The sequence below is a fragment of the Vicia villosa genome, unplaced genomic scaffold, assembly GCF_029867415.1.
Source record: "Vicia villosa cultivar HV-30 ecotype Madison, WI unplaced genomic scaffold, Vvil1.0 ctg.003222F_1_1, whole genome shotgun sequence".
NCBI classification, from domain to species: domain Eukaryota; kingdom Viridiplantae; phylum Streptophyta; class Magnoliopsida; order Fabales; family Fabaceae; genus Vicia; species Vicia villosa.
Window position 1 is genome coordinate 80007 of NW_026706145.1, and position 16187 is coordinate 96193.

The 16187-nt window shown below is 34.2% G+C and overlaps 2 protein-coding genes and 1 pseudogene across 3 annotated transcripts; 1 reads left to right on the forward strand and 2 right to left on the reverse strand.

Moving 5' to 3' along the window:
* Positions 1-114: 114 nt before the first annotated feature.
* Positions 115-3061, reverse strand: LOC131640598 (protein Ycf2-like; annotated as a pseudogene).
* Positions 3062-5617: 2556 nt separating this feature from the next.
* On the forward strand, positions 5618-10753 carry LOC131640605 (pentatricopeptide repeat-containing protein At4g14050, mitochondrial-like). Its single transcript, XM_058910990.1, has 2 exons — positions 5618-8008; positions 10433-10753. The coding sequence occupies exon 1, from the start codon at positions 5769-5771 to the stop codon at positions 7617-7619; it is 1851 nt and encodes a 616-aa protein (XP_058766973.1). The 5' UTR covers positions 5618-5768; the 3' UTR covers positions 7620-8008; positions 10433-10753.
* On the reverse strand, positions 8684-13770 carry LOC131640604 (probable acyl-activating enzyme 16, chloroplastic). 2 transcript variants are annotated; one of them, XM_058910987.1, is made up of 17 exons: positions 13638-13770; positions 13302-13484; positions 12319-12433; positions 11919-12218; positions 11670-11788; positions 11424-11573; positions 11258-11325; positions 11073-11178; positions 10748-10906; positions 10614-10667; positions 10452-10532; positions 10110-10247; positions 9781-9940; positions 9581-9660; positions 9327-9472; positions 9151-9208; positions 8684-9062 (listed from the first exon to the last, which is right to left on the reverse strand). In XM_058910987.1, the coding sequence occupies exons 1-17, from the start codon at positions 13767-13769 to the stop codon at positions 8970-8972; spliced, it is 2142 nt and encodes a 713-aa protein (XP_058766970.1). In that variant the 5' UTR covers position 13770; the 3' UTR covers positions 8684-8969. The 2 variants fall into 2 exon arrangements, with proteins under 2 accessions (XP_058766970.1, XP_058766971.1); XM_058910988.1 differs by lacking the exon at positions 13638-13770 and having other exon boundaries at positions 11919-12223; positions 13302-13440.
* Between the last annotated feature and the right edge of the window lie 2417 nt (positions 13771-16187).

The following is a 16187-nucleotide window of genomic DNA, read 5'->3' on the forward strand; positions in this document are numbered from 1 at the left end:
ACTCAAACCTTGTAAAAATTAACCTAACCTATTTCATTCCTATACAGGATTTTCTTTCACACAATAATTTTTTTTTATGGTATGAATTGGACTATGTAGGTCACTCAAAAATTAAAAAGTGTTTAGAACTTACCTGAAAATTTCAATAAGCTCGCGAGATACTTGATGCTCCATACTTAGAAACTTCAACTGGCTCACAAGGTTACGGCCGATATCGTCACTATCATCCCTTTCAAAATTCTCGGAATTATAGCAACTACCCTCGTTATTAGGTAAAAGACTGTAAATGGTACCCTCTCTTTCATAAAAAATGTCCTCGTCACTCTCATCAGTCTCAAAACCCTTAGGAAAGTGATCTAGGAACTTGTTTATAAATACTATAATGAAAGGGACATAGGAGGTTGTCGCGAGATATTTGAGCAAATAGGATCGTCCAGTTCCTATAGAACCTATCACTAAAATACCCTTAGGAGGGGATAGGGCTAAGCGTAGCGAAAAGGGTTTCCCATCAGATGGGAAATCCAAACAACTAGCCCCACACGGGATTTCTGAATAAGTGATTGTCTGATAATGAGCCAGGAATACCCGTCTTTCTGCTAAGCAGGATGTATTGAACTCATAATTCATTAGATTCTTTTTATGAATGTCCATTACATATCGTAAATAAATTGTTCCCGATTGCTCAATCATTTGATAACCAGATTTATTTTTTGATAAATGATCACTATTAGTCAGACTCAATAAAATTTGATCCATCCTTTTTTCTAACGTTAAGGTAGAGAACTGAAACAAGAATTCTCTTTCTTTATCAGCAATCAAATCACTAGTCGAGATCCAGGATTCTATTTTATCATCAATCCAATCATTATTCATGTTTTTTCTTTTCCTTATCAATGAATAAATTGCTTTACTTGTATGACTTAAATGTCCCGTATTTCTCAAAAACGCGATTCGATTGATGGGATTTGGTATAATACTTATGAGATCCATGAGATTAAAACCTTTCTTCTTCGAATGTATGGATTTGACCCCATAAGCAAAACCACCATCCCTTGGGATGTTGCCGCCAGAAGCAGAACCTTGTCTTTCTTCTATAAAATTTCCTAATTGTTTTCGAGCAACTCGAAAGATATCCTTTAACCAGAAAGAATTTTGTTCTAATATAGGATATCTATCCAGAAGTTTTTGCAATTCCATGATGTACGATGGAATCATCAAAGATTTGACCTGTTCGAACTCTGTCTGTAACTCATTAGAGAATCGAGAAACAAAGAAAAGATGTGTATGAACTAGATATCCAGTAACAAGAATAAGTAAAAGGATTGAAAACAGGAACTCCTCCCTATTTAGTGATCTCAGATGTGTCGATATGAAAGGTGACTCATCTTTTGTGTGAAAAAGATCTTCGTACACCTCTACAAGATAATTATGTAAACACTTACTCGAAATCTCACTTATAATATTCCACCAATGTGAAAGACACAGTTTTTTCGGAAGAATTCCCTTGTATCCATGCCTAATATTATGAAAAATAGATACAATTTTTTTTAAATTTAGGACTCCTCCTTAGTATCGCAAAAAGGTCTGAAAAAGTATCTAAAAATATTAACTGGATACTTTTGTGTCCTGTCCGGGCAAGCAACCACGACAGTATATACGGCCGGAATTGCTTCAACTTGGAGAGAGTTGAAAAAATACTCTTTCTTTTAAAGTTTCTATACATCCGCCCTTTTTCAAGAAATTTTTTAGAGGTTTTTTCCTTTTCCTCTTTTTGGATGGAAAAAATTATCAGAATCTAGAGTGTCACGCAAATCCACACTACAAGAAAAAACGTAATTAGCCAGGGGTTAATCCCCTCACAAATGGCAAAAACCCCTCACAAATGCAAAATTTGCGAGGGGAGAGGTCCCCTAGCTAAACAGGGAGTCGCAAATTATTTGCGAGGGGCCTTCCACCTCGCCATTTTGCTTGGGGCTAACCCCCTCGCAAATTGCAATCCACATTTTTCAAACTGTAACATCTAGACGTAGGCGCAGGCTAGGGGTTCAGCTAGAAATTTGGCTTGGGGTTAAGCCCCTGGCAAAATGTACACTAATTTTAGTATTTGTGATGGGTAGCTCCTCGCAAGTGAGCCTAATTTTTTTTCAAGCGTTCTCACTTTTTCCTCACAGCACCTCCATTCTCAACTTTTTTCTCAAGCGTTCTCACTTTTTCCACACAGCACCTCCATTCTCAACTTTTTTCTCATGCACTTTTCATTTTGATTCCAAAAATGGCCAATAAAGATTGTTGCTTTCTACAAAACAAAAACAAAAACAAAAAACAATTAGCTAAATTAATTCTTCTACAATCAAGATTACCAAAACACAACAAAATCATAAAAATCCTTAAATCTAAGAAAAACGATTTAGCCAAATCATGTTGAAACTAAAATCTTCATTATATTTGCTAAAATCAAGATAATGAAACACACTTCTTAAACCTGTACATCTTTACAAAAATTATTGAAAATGAAAATTAGGCAAGAAAAAAATAATGCTTGTTTGCTTGTTTACCTTAAGTAATCAACAAATTAATTTGAATTAACTTGAAAGAAATTAGGCAAGATTATGAAGCACAATTCACATATTTGATAATTGGAGAAATTAGGCAAGATTATGAAACACAATTCACAGATCTCGTAAATTAATTTGAAATGTCATAAATAAAGAAAGAAATAATGCTTGTTTACCTTAAGTAATTAAGCTCTAATGAAATATGAAGGAGTGAGTTTTTCTTCAAGCCTTGCCTTACTATTATCAATTTCTGGGTTTCTTTCTCCTTGATGCTTTCATAGAACCGCCTCCACACAACGTCAAACCGCCTTTGCACAGTAACAACAACAAAATCTCCATCACTTTTCAAACAACATAAAACCGCCCCACACAGTAACAACAACATCTCCATCACTTTTCCGGTTGCCGCAAATCCATATCTCCGATGTCCTCCTCCATCGATAACGAACCGAAAACACAACACAATAGTTGCACCTCAAAACTGACACACAACCACGCTCAACCATAGTGTCTTCAATTAATTTCGTCGCGAAATTACCGTGACCTCCACCTTCATTTTGCGTTTCTTTTTTTGGTTTGTGAGAAAATAGAAGTGAATTGTGTTTTAAAAATGTAGATTGAAAAGTCAACATTTTTTGGCATTAATTATGGTTGTATTTGCTGGGGGGCTGCCCCTCACAATTGATTGGTAACCCCAGACCTGTCATAATCACACTAGCACGCTGAAGGGTGATTTGTCCAATAAAATAAATTAATAATGTTATTTTTATTTGTGATGGGTGACCCCTCGGAATGCTTAATTTTAAAATTTAAAATGTCCCACTGTAATATTTGCGAGGGGCAACCCCTAGGAAAGTAATTACATAATTGTTTTTTGTGTTTTTTGTGTTGCGAGGGGTTTATCTCCAAGCAACATATTAATTTAGTGAGGGGGTTAACCCCTGGCATATATCCCCTGGCAATACAAGCTTTTTCTTGTAGTGCCATGGTTGAATCAAAATAACGATACTCATGCAAGTTCTTCCTTTTTAAATAATCCAGATCCAGATGTCAAAGTATATATATATATATATATATATATATATATATATATATATATATATATATATATATATATATATATATATATATATATAAATTTATTAAAATTTTAATATAAATTAACACAATAGAATAAATCTGAAAAACTTATTTTATTCTATATATTTAATAATTTTGTCATAATTCTACCAGAAGAATATTAAATACTGGTGTACACTTGCATAAAATAAGTAAAAAAATTGACAATTACAATATATTAACTATTGTAATAACTTACAATATTATTATATATTATATCTTTCACTTTAGCCTAAAGGTGAAGCGTCTTATATTTTTTAATTAAAAAAATCATGGGTTCACATAAAATAACTTAAGCAAAAAAAAGTTTAAGAAGTGTAGTCTAACAAAAAAAAAAAAAAAAAGAGAAAGTTGCATTAAAATATATACAAAAAGTTAATATTTTTTAGGAGTGCAGTGACCCTCTCCTATTTCTTATAAGATCTGCTGCCGTAGAGAATAGGTCAAAAATAATTTGAATATATCAAGTCACAAAACAAATAGAAATATAAAATAAAAAAACTAAAAGCTCCTAATAACATGAGCAGGTTAGTAAAAAAAAAAGGTTAAAGAGACAAAAAAAAAAATTAAGAACCTCAAGATTAGATTAACAGTAAATTCAAACTGAATTACAAAAACACTTCTCCAATTTGTTACGTTTCACAATAAAGATGTAAATTAGAGCAAACCATCAATCTTGAAAATGATCATTCGGCAAGGATCACTACTAAAAAAAAAACATATTACAAAAACACTTCTCGAATTTGGTAGGTTTCACAATAAAGATGTAAATTTTTATAGTCACCTAACTTTGGGCAAACCATCATTCTTGAAAAAAAACGTTTTTTTACGAAGAAGTGCCTGAGTGGGGGATGGCCGCCTTAAAGCCTTAGGATGGGGGCGGGTGTCATAGCAAGTGGAGACAGGGGCCACAACTATCATTCCCTTAGTATTTCTTTGATAAGTGCTTGGGTGTATAATTAGTGTAACTCCACTCTTTCATCCTAACTAAAGTAGTAACAGATAACTGATGTAATTAGTGGAATAAGTTTTCGACAATTGATATAGTTATAAAAGCTCGAATTTAACAGGGCTTAGAATATAGCAGAAATGTATGATCTGCCAGTAACAGTAGATTAAAGGGTTAGTTTGAAATAATAGTGTTGGTGCTAGATTTAAGAAGTGATAAATTCGAACACAATAAGTATTAAGTAGCAGAGAGTAGCAGAAAAATATCAGAAATGATTTTAGCAGCAGAATTCTTTAGTAGCAGTAGGAATAATGACATGTAATAGATTCTTGTAGCAGAAACGACTTCTAATAACAGAGACTAGTATTAATAATAAAAAGTTGAGAAATACTGTACCGCATAAAATATTAATAACAGAGACTAGTATTAATTTATATTCTCAAGTCAGCAAAATATTTCTACAAATAATTACTACAAATTGACATCGTATAGATTTCAATCTTATAACTTTTATTTTATTTTTTTATTTTTTTATTTAAAAAATATTAATTTATATATATATATATATATATATATATATATATATATATATATATATATATATATATATATATATATATATATATATATATATATATATATATATATATATATATATATATATACTTTAAAAATTAAAAGTCCGTGAAATAAACGAGTTGAATCGAGATGTTCGTGAACTTCAAACAAGTTGAATTTGAGCTGAAAAAAAGTTCGCGATGAATTCGAACTCGGCCAATTCTTAATGAGTCGAGTTTGAACTGAAAAAAAATTCGTTATAAATTTGAACTCGATCAATTTTTGACGAGTCGAACTGCGCTGAAGCGAGTTCGACTCGACCATTTTCAGTCCTATCTCGCATAAACAATCCTTCTTACCACATACACTTGGTTAAGAGCAATGCTAACTTAAAAAAACTTTCAATGTGTGTACAATAATAAACTTTAAAAAACTCACAAACTTAAGAATTTTTCAAACCTCCCATACAATTTTTAAATTAATTTTCATTCTCTTTTCTTAATCGACCTAGATACGAAACCGATGTTAACGTACGGCTTGACAAAGTACGTGTAATAATAACGGACAACGAAGTTGACAGTTGATGAATGTCATTCTCTCACTCTCACAGTGCACTTGCACTCAAATCTCAACTCTTCTCCTTGGCACGTAAGAACCCATTCATCACAAAGAAACTCCACGCACAAATCATCAAATCTGGTCTCAACCAACACGAACCCTTCCCCAAAACTCTCATTGACGCATACGGCAAATGTGGTCTTCTCCAAGATGCACTCAAGCTGTTCGACGCATTGCCTCACCGAGACCATGTTGCTTGGGCTACTGTCCTCTCCGCCTGCAACCTCTCAAACCTCCCATACAAAGCTTTATCCATCTCACGTTCCATTCTCAATGAAGGGTTGCAGCCAGACCACTTTGTTTTCTCTTCCCTCATCAAGGCTTGTGCTAACTTGGGTGGTTGTTATATCAAGCAAGGGAAACAACTCCATGCTCGTTTCTTGCTTTCACCTTACTCTGAAGATGACGTTGTGAAGTCTTCGCTTGTTGATATGTATGCGAAATTCGAGTTGCCTGATTATGGGCGTGCTGTTTTTGATTCGATTTTTATGTTGAATTCGATTTCTTGGACTGCGATGATATCTGGGTATGCGCGAAGTGGACGGAAGGTTGAGGCTTTAGGATTGTTTCGGAAATCTCCGTTTAAGAATTTGTATGCTTGGACTGCTTTGATATCTGGGTTGGTTCAGAGTGGGAATGCAACTGATGCACTTTACTTGTTTGTTGAAATGAGGCGCGAAGGGGTTAGTATTGCTGACCCTTTAGTTCTTTCGAGTGTGGTTGGTGCTTGTGCTAATTCAGCTGTTTGGGAGCTTGGAAAACAGATCCATTGTGTAGTCATAACCCTTGGCTATGAGTCTTGTTTGTTTATAAGTAATGCACTTGTAGATATGTATGCCAAATGCAGTGACCTTGTTGCGGCTAAATATATATTCTGTGAGATGAGAAGAAAGGATGTTGTTTCTTGGACTTCGATAATTGTTGGCACTGCTCAGCATGGGTTGGCTGAGGAGGCCTTGACTTTGTATGATGACATGGTTTTGGCTGGGATTAAGCCAAATGAGGTGACTTTTGTTGGGTTGATCTATGCCTGTAGTCATGTTGGTCTAGTTAGCAAGGGTCGTGCTTTGTTCAAGTCTATGGTTCAAGATTTTGGAATTAGGCCGTCTTTGCAGCACTATACTTGTTTGCTAGATCTTTTTAGTCGATCAGGACACCTTGACGATGCAGAGAATCTCATCAGAACAATGCCGGTCAAACCTGATGAACCAACTTGGGCTGCATTACTCAGTGCTTGTAAGCAGCATGGTAACATTAACATGGCAGTTAGAATTGCTGATAATCTATTGAACTTAAAACCAGAGGACCCTTCCAGCTATATATTGTTATCTAATGTATATGCCGGAGCTGGTATGTGGGAGAATGTTTCAAAGGTTCGGAAGTTAATGATGGTCAAGGAAGTTAAAAAAGAGCCAGGTTATAGCTCCATTGACTTGGGAAAGGAAAGCCAGGTGTTTTATGCCGGAGAGGCATCTCAACCCATGAAAGATGAGATTCTAGGTTTGATGAGAAAATTAGATGCAGAAATGAGGAAAAGGGGTTATGTTCCTGATACTAGCTTAGTTTTGCATGACATGGATCAACAAGAGAAGGAGAGACAACTTTTCTGGCATAGTGAGAGATTGGCTGTGGCCTATGGGCTTCTCAAGGCTGTTCCGGGGACTACTATACGTATAGTGAAAAATCTTCGTGTTTGTGGAGATTGTCACACTGTGCTGAAGCTCATCAGCACTATAACAAGTAGGGAAATTTATGTTCGGGATCTCAAAAGATATCACCATTTTAAGGATGGGAATTGTTCATGTAACGACTTCTGGTGACTTGGAAGAATTTCCATAGACTATTAAAGGCCAAAAAGGGTGTTTATATGTTCTAAGAACCCGGTCTATGTTATTATGGGTATGCAACCTTATGCATGGCCAGTACTATTTATTTGACATGATACATGTGCTCAAGAGTTGACAAAAATTGTGTTAATGTTAAGGGCCTTCTTTTTTGCAATATTTTATGGGTTAACTTATGTGTGCAAGAACTCATGCTGGTACATGTTCTTTGCTTCTATATGTCATAGCAGGAAGAAAGACTGAGAGGAGCATCAAAAGTTATGAATAAGTTCTTACTCTGATTCAAGAAATCAATATCAATATTATTTGTTATTCTTCTACATTTCCCCCCTTCAGCTGCATAATATTACAAAAGAAGTGGTGAGGTAAGTGTAGTTTGTACTATTTTCGCATTTTATACTTTTCCTTGTGTTGAGTAGAACTTCTGTTTTATTTCTGCTTGCTGAGGTATGGAAACAACTTGATGGAGCTTGTTATTTAATTGAACCAAACACTGAAATGCCTCTACTGTGTGAAACGTCCATATTAAGAAACATGAATATGGGTTACTAATTAGAAATATAATAAAATCTTAAAATCCATTTAATTCTGAAAATTAAGTTCAATCCTTTTACAGTTTGAAATCTAAAGTCAAGCTCAAATTATATGATTAATAACTAGAAAAAATCAATTCCATTTGGGATATGATTGTAATATAACCCATATAGGTATTCAGAGACACAAAATTTAACAGATTATACAATAATATCATCACTGCCTTCAAGTCTTGTACCCCCAAAAAAACTTAAATAACACTTTTTCTTTGATTTAATATCTTCAATTTTGTTATCCGAGAGGAAATCTGCAATTTTGTTATTCGAGAGGTAAATATATATTACAATTTAATTCATTTTAATAAAGACAAGCGTTTTGTATGAAGTTCCAAAGCCAATAAAAGGGTATTTGAAAATTAGTTACCAATGCTTATGCCATTGTAAGTAATAAATATAAAAAAGATTGCTGGAAGGATTGTCCATAGTCATTCAATACGATTACAAATGTTTAGGTTAAAATAAACTAAAGTATAATACTTGTTTAAAATGGTGAAAGAAATGTAATTTAAGCCTCCCTTAGAGGTTAATATGTTAGAAGTTACACGAGTCACTATCGATATCATAAAATGTTATTACCTATCTAATTATTGTTGTAATGGTATATCTGTTATCCTGTAGTATGAGTCTATTGTGCCATACCATTGACATTAGGTAAGTTTACTTGTATAGGTTCTCCATTTGATCCTGTATTGAGCTATAACTGATCGTAACTTACCATTGCCATTAGGTAAGTTTACTTGTATATATTCTCTATTTGGTCCTTGTATTGAGCCATAATCCTATCTCTTCGAATTTTCATTGTCGGTGTCAATAGCCCATTATCAATCTGTCATTATAGTAACAAATTAACCAAATATGTCAATTCTGTTATTAAATAATATAACGAAAGACATTACTATGATGTTCAATCTAACCGTGAAGGGATCATTTACTAGAAGGATGGGCCCAATTTGAAATGGAAACCCTGATGTCCTGCATGATAATGGGGAGAGATTTAAATTTCAGATAGAAAACATTTGATCTGTTTCCCACTCATAACACCTCTGACCATGTATTTCGTTTCACTCCCCAACAGAAGACAAGATCTTACCAGGTCTTTAATTCATTATATATTAGTTTGGTCACTTTTTCCTTACTGACATCTGAACTATTGGAATCTATAATTGACAATTCCCTTGCGGCCTTTAAGATTTCCTCTTTGTTAGGAACAATTACAGCTCCTAGACGCCGCTTATCCTATATGTCCAAATAAGTGAAATTGTTACAATTTATATATCTCTTGTATACAGTTTATATGTACGCCTTGAAACGTAAAATTTTAAAGGCATCAAGATTTAAATTCACCTGGCCAATGACAACAATTTGTTGTATGAAGTTACTCCTCATGGAAGCTTCTTCAAGTTCTCCCGGTTCAACATTTTCACCTTCTCGTAATGAAACATGCGATTAGTATTTTCATAAAGAGAACGAACTCATGGTCAACAGTGAGGGAGGGACACTAGATATAGCACTTAAAGATTAACATACACAAACTTCTGTTCTACCTGATGAAAGCACAATAGTGTCTTTAGCACGGCCTTCAACGACAATCACACCACCAGAATTACGGCTCCGCCCAATTGAATGGCGGGGAGCTATCCAACCTATGTCACCAGTATCCAGCCAGCCATCCTTATCTATGGCCTGATTTGTAGCCGAAGGATTCTGATACAAGAATAAAGACATGTAACTGACACAACATGAGCCTTTTATAAGCCCTTATCTCAGTCTTCAAGCTTAGCAGACAGTCAAGTATTCATAAATGAACAAAACTATAACATGTACAGCTCAAGACAAGACACAAGAAGGTTACATTTTGACTAAGAAGATTTACCTTGTAGTATCCCTTCATCAATTGTGGGCCCTTGACTTTCAAAATTCCCTTTGAACCAGGTGAAAGAACTTCACCAGTTTCAGAATCTACAACCTTGAATTCTGTATGCTTAAGTGGATACCCCACAGATCCAATAACCTTTAAAATATAGCATTTTAAGCATTATCAGATAAAAACACTACTCTTTGCAGACTCAAATTACAAACTAATTTAAAATAATGACATGTTAAACTATTCAATATAAGTAGAATAGCAAGTTTTAAGCTACAAAAAGACCAAAAAAGTATTTTTAATCTAATGATACTTGGCTTTATATTATGCAGTTTATAGTTTATGGCTTACGTCACAACCAAGTCGCCGAGCAGCAATAACAGGTGAAGTTTCTGTTAAACCATATCCATTCTGCAAGTTTACACCAATAGCCTGCATATGAGTAAGAAAATGTGAGAAGAACGCCAAAAACAAAATCCTGTTTGGGAGTAACAAAGGTGAGAAATATCAAACCTCAAAAAATTTGTCGACATGAGAAGGTAAGCTACCCCCACCACTTATTGCAGCCTGCAGAAGGTTTCGCTTATCGTGAACAGAAAAGTGATGCATTTCCAAATCACGAATAATAGTAGTACAAAATACAATACCGTTGAAATTCCAATGGTTGAACGAATTTTGCTGTAAACCAGTTTATTTGCCAGCATATGTACTGGATATAATATTGCAGCCATAATTCTTGCCCATAGCCAATCCAATACTGCATAGGGATATGAAGGTGATTTCTGATTCCTTGTTAAACATTTACCCTGCAAACATATCATTGAATTATTATGATAGAGCCTGTTTGTTTCAAATTGTTTTATGGAAAAAAATCATCTTTTTAGGATTTTCTTTATCTGTTTGTTTCAGCTTTTGGAAATAATCATAATCTGTAAAGGTTGTTAAATATGATTATAGAGCTGATGACCAGACCTCATAAACTCGTTTACATTCCATGTATCTTAAGCTGACCCTTATGAATGTGAGAGCGACATGCTTTCTAATAAGTGAGCTTGTAGATATCTGCTTCATTATCCCACTACAGAAGAACCAGAAACAATGTTACTATTTACAAGTGGCGTTCAAACAATTTATGGGAAATTGGGTTACCTACTTACCTGTACAAAGTTTCAAAAACTAAAGGAACAGAAACCATCAAATGTGGCTGATAAAGTCCCAAATCATCCTAGAACAAAATAAAACACACCACATTAATCAAATGAAACCATGTGTGTTATTTTATGATAGGTGAAAGTTGAAACGTAGGATGAAAAGTAATAATACCTTCAAGTTTCTGACAGTAGTGTAAATATATTCAAGACCGCGCGAGAAAACGAAATACTCGCAAGCTCTTTCATATGCATGCCAAGGAGGCAACATACTTAGTAATCTATCCCCAACTTTAGTAGGTACTACATCTGATAAATGTTTGATCTACAAATTCATAACACATGATATGAAGAATTGATTAAAAGCCAAGAAACATTTCGCAGTTAATAACATTTAAGTTTGAGAGATTAGCAATCAAACCTGATGCAAAAGATTCTGATGGGTTAGCATAACACCTTTCGGATTTCCAGTAGTACCACTTGTGTACACAAGAGTAGCAATGTCATCAGATTTTATTGTTTCAAACTTATGCTGTTGTCCTGCAATCACATATTGTAGATGAGTTTATAGTGAACCTTATTACTATTCTTTTTGATGATTAAGAGAAAGACTAATAGGTTATTTTCTTCGCAAAATAAATGAATACACAGAAAAGTGCTGGTGGCGTACTTGCATCATGAGACTCAGACAATGCCCTGCGACTTTCTCGCCCGAAATGTACGACTTCCATGAATGTATAAATTGGAACCTCTTTGTTTCCTTCACTGACAAGGTTTGATTTTTCTCCCCATAGTAGAATAATAAATCTAATAGAAGTTTTCAAATAAAATGGTTTTGCAATCTGATTAAACATTTCAGGATTGTCCACAGCTAGTGCAACACTTTCAGAGTGGTTGTATATTTGCAGAAGTTCTTCTACTGATGACCTTGAACCTCTTACCACATTGATTGCTCCAATTGCCATCATGCCTAGACTAAAAACATATTATGAATGTGATTAAAAAGATAAAAAATATTACTGTAGATATCATGCAATTTTTTTATAAATAATATACAAAGTTCAACATACCTTGATCTGCTACAAGCCAGCGACATGAGTTATCAGCAAAAAGTGCAATTTTCTCATCAGGTTTTACTCCTATAACTCTCAACCCCTCAGCAAAGTCCAATATTGAATCTTCCAACTGAAATTTTGATAAGAAAAATTGACATATAGCATGCAATTGAATGAAATTTCATAGGATAAGTTTCTCACAGTGATTCAAATTGAAACATGTGGATACATATCCTATGAAACATAGTCTTGAATAGAACATTATGCAGAAGTTAATCCATGTAGTTGATCCCATTTAGTAAGATAAGGTTTAGTTGTTGATTTTTTATGTATGATACCAATAAAAGAAAATGGACTAAATCAGTTAGGTTTAGCACCAAGAAATTTGGGTTTTAACATTACAAAAAGTTGACAGTACATTTTTTATTTGTTTTTCAAAATTGTTATCATTATAATCATTCATATATTAATGAAGAATGAACCATGCATTTTTTGACATATACTTTTTATGTATATTTTTCATTATAAATTTCTTGTTGATGTAGCTAAGTTGTAACAACTATATATCTTAGCTTAGTAAATTACAATATACAATTCAACAACCAAAGATTCAAAATGAACACATTCATATTCCACGAGTTAGATGAGAGGTTTAAGAGTATGAAACAAATAAAAAGCAGAGTCAATTGTGGCAACAGATTAGGATAATACTAGATTATATGATATCTATGTCCCACCACCAATAAAACTCAACCATATATCTCTTAAAATAAAACAGAACAAACCACACAAAGATCATTTATTAAATCAAGTACTTATTTTCAAAACATAGGAAATCTTTATTATTATTATTTTGTCGAACTCACGCCATTGTATCTTATGTTTCTGCATAGCTAGCAAGTAACCTGACATCTACTTTGAACCAAACTCTACCCAAAAACAATAAAATTAGTGATACATGTGGTTTCCATGCTGTCAATCAGAGAGAAAAAGAAAACCTGTTTGTATGTCATAGTTGAAGGAGGATCATGATATTGATCTATCAAAGCTATTTTATCACCAAAATTCTCAGCAGAAGTTCTCCATATATCAGGAACTGCTTTCCAATCCCCTAAAGCCACAGCACCATTACCAGAACTTTCTAGTAACGGGGAAATTCTTCTTATCTCAGTTTTCTCTATCTGAATATTATACAAAACATTGATGTTGGAACTTCGAAGATAGACAAAATTAACCAAAATAACATATATTTTTCGAGAAAAAGAAGTAACATGTGTATGAATATAGTACTGCAAACATGTTTGTTATACATGTATGTTATAGAAGTAGTTTACCTTGGATTGAATTTGGCAAAAGACACGAAAAGAAGACGTGGCAGTGAAGTTGCGACGAGGAATGGAATGGATGGAATAGGAGAAGAAGGTCGAAGAAACATGGTTGGAGGAGCTGATAGGAATTGGAGGCATTGAAATTTGACAGAAGAAGAGATAATGGGTGAAGAAGTATTCGTAAGAAAATTTGTAGGTACTTTGGTTCAAGTGATATTTATGTGAGTTTTTGGTGCATATGATATAATGGTCCAATCGGTAATTGTTGAAATTTATGAATTAATTTATTGTATATTAATAATATTATTCTTCAGTCTTTCAAGAAGTTGTTAAGTTCAGTTTCCATTAAGTTTTTTTGAAAAAGAAACATTCTTTGTGGGGAGAATTTGTAGTGTAGATATCGCCCTTTCATGGTGATATTTTCGCTAAATTTATTACAATTGTCATCAAATAATCCCAAGGCTCATTTTGGTACATAAAAAGTTATAATAAGCTGCTAAAAAATATTATTTTATCAGTATTACAATATGTGTCCTCTTTCTAATTTTTATTTGTCTCAAATTTTCTGTCATCTTAGAATATCAATGAGATATTTACTATTTATTTCCACTAATTTTCTCTTATTTATTGTATTTTAATTTATGTAACTACTCTACTATATATTATTAATAAAATTATTCAATTAAATCACACACATTCGTGATTCAATTAAAATATCATATATGTCAAAATGGGGGTAAAGATGTTGTCACCATACATCATTTGTTATCCAATACAAACCATAACACCAATTATCAAAATGGAAATCAAAGTATGAAGTCTAAGTTATCAATGCGGAAATCAAGGCTATTATCAATAGGTGGAAGAGTCACCCTTCTTAATGTTGTTTTATCAAGTATTCCGATTTACACGATGTCATTTTATAAAGCTCCGTTGAAAATTATTAAAGACATAATTCGCATCCAAAGCCGCTTCTTATGGTGTGGAAAAGAAGAGAAAAGGTGCATTAGTTGGGTCAGTTGGTATGATATTTGTAGACCTAAAATGGATGGCGGATTGGGTGTAAAGCATATCGGGCAGTTTAACAATTCTTTACTGACCAAATGGAAGTGGAGCCTGCTGGATGAAGGAGCATCAATTTGGAAGAACATTTTGGAAGCTAGATATGGGGAAGTTCAAAAAGCTGTGATCATGGGGGATGAGTTTAAGTCGAGAAAGCAGGAATCTATTTGGTGGAAAGATGTGAAGGCAGCAAGTCTGTCAAAAACCAATAGTGCTGATTGTTTTGCAGGTCACATAAGCTTTGGTCTTGGAGCGGGCAACAACATTTTATTCTGGTTTGGCAGGTGGCATGGTGGGACTCCTCTTAAAGTTTTATTTCCTATGCTATTCAATATGTCAAATAAGCAAATGGGCAGTGTAGGGGACATGGGCAACCGAATCGGCCAGCAGTGGCATTGGGATTTTCATGTGTCAGCTGCTGTATTGTTGGACAATCCTGGGGCAATGCAGGAAGCGATGGAATTATTTGAGCTTCTGGGTGGCATTTGCCCTATCGAAGGAACCAAGGATGTGATCAAATGATGGCCGAATGCAGATGGCAAGTTCACGGTCAAAAGCTGCAACGCTGTACTAAGGGATTATCAATCCGAGGAGGTGGTGGAACCTGATAACCTATGTGCTATTAACTGGTTTTCGGGGACTGATGTACCTTTAAAAATAAAGATATTTGGGTGGAGGGTGATGTTAAACAGGTTACCGACAAAAGATCAACTTGTAAAAAGAAATATCATCCATAGGGAGGAGGATAAAAAATGAGTTCTGTGCTTAGTAGATGTTGAAGATTTGGAACACCTGTTTTTTAAATGCTCCTTTTCAAACAGAGTGTGGGATAATATTTGCGCATGGTTGGATGTGAGCATGGAGGGGTCGGTGACAGGTTCGTCTCATATTTCTCATTTCACTCAGCAGTTGATTGGGAAGTTTAAAAAGAAGAAACTATGTTTGATTTGGTTATCAACGATTTGGTCGATTTGGAATGCATGAAACAACTTCATCTTCAACAATATGACTATTGTTTTAGATGATGTTATAGTGAGCATTAAGCTAGTTTCTTGGATTTGGTATTCAATCGGGTTGAAAAAATGTAGATTCATTCCTTTTTTCTCATGGTTTCAAGCTCCTGTGGAGGCCATAAAATCTTGTTAAATTATGTTATGACTTCTGTTAATGTATTGGGTTGTGAGTACCCCTAGTACTCACCTCTTTATTAATTAATTAACTTTGCTTTTCAAAAAAAAAAATGATGTTATCAAAATAAAACGAAAAAGTCAACTACTGAAAATATCTGACCCCGGTTCCTCCTCTGCCTTATGTACTTGCAAAGAATGCCCTGTCTCGGCTAGCATGGCTTGTACAATAACCATCCTAGGAGTGAAACTTTCCTCCCTTTCTCTCTCTCTCTATTCCCACTCTCCCGATAGCCACAAATACACGAACATATCGTAGCACATCAACGATATGGTTTGTCCTAACCTTCTCCTCTTCTAATATCTC

Bases quoted from the DNA above. Each gene is read 5' to 3' on its own strand.
- LOC131640605 (XM_058910990.1), top strand. From the start codon at position 5,769: ATGTCATTCTCTCACTCTCACAGTGCACTTGCACTCAAATCTCAACTC.
- LOC131640604 (XM_058910987.1), bottom strand. From the start codon at position 13,769: ATGCCTCCAATTCCTATCAGCTCCTCCAACCATGTTTCTTCGACCTTC. The intron at 10,907-11,072 runs GTCTGGTCATCA...ATATGTTTGCAG, and splicing joins AATGTAAACGAGTTTATGAG to GGTAAATGTTTAACAAGGAA. The intron at 10,668-10,747 runs GTATTGTATTTT...AACCTTCTGCAG, and splicing joins CAACCATTGGAATTTCAACG to GCTGCAATAAGTGGTGGGGG.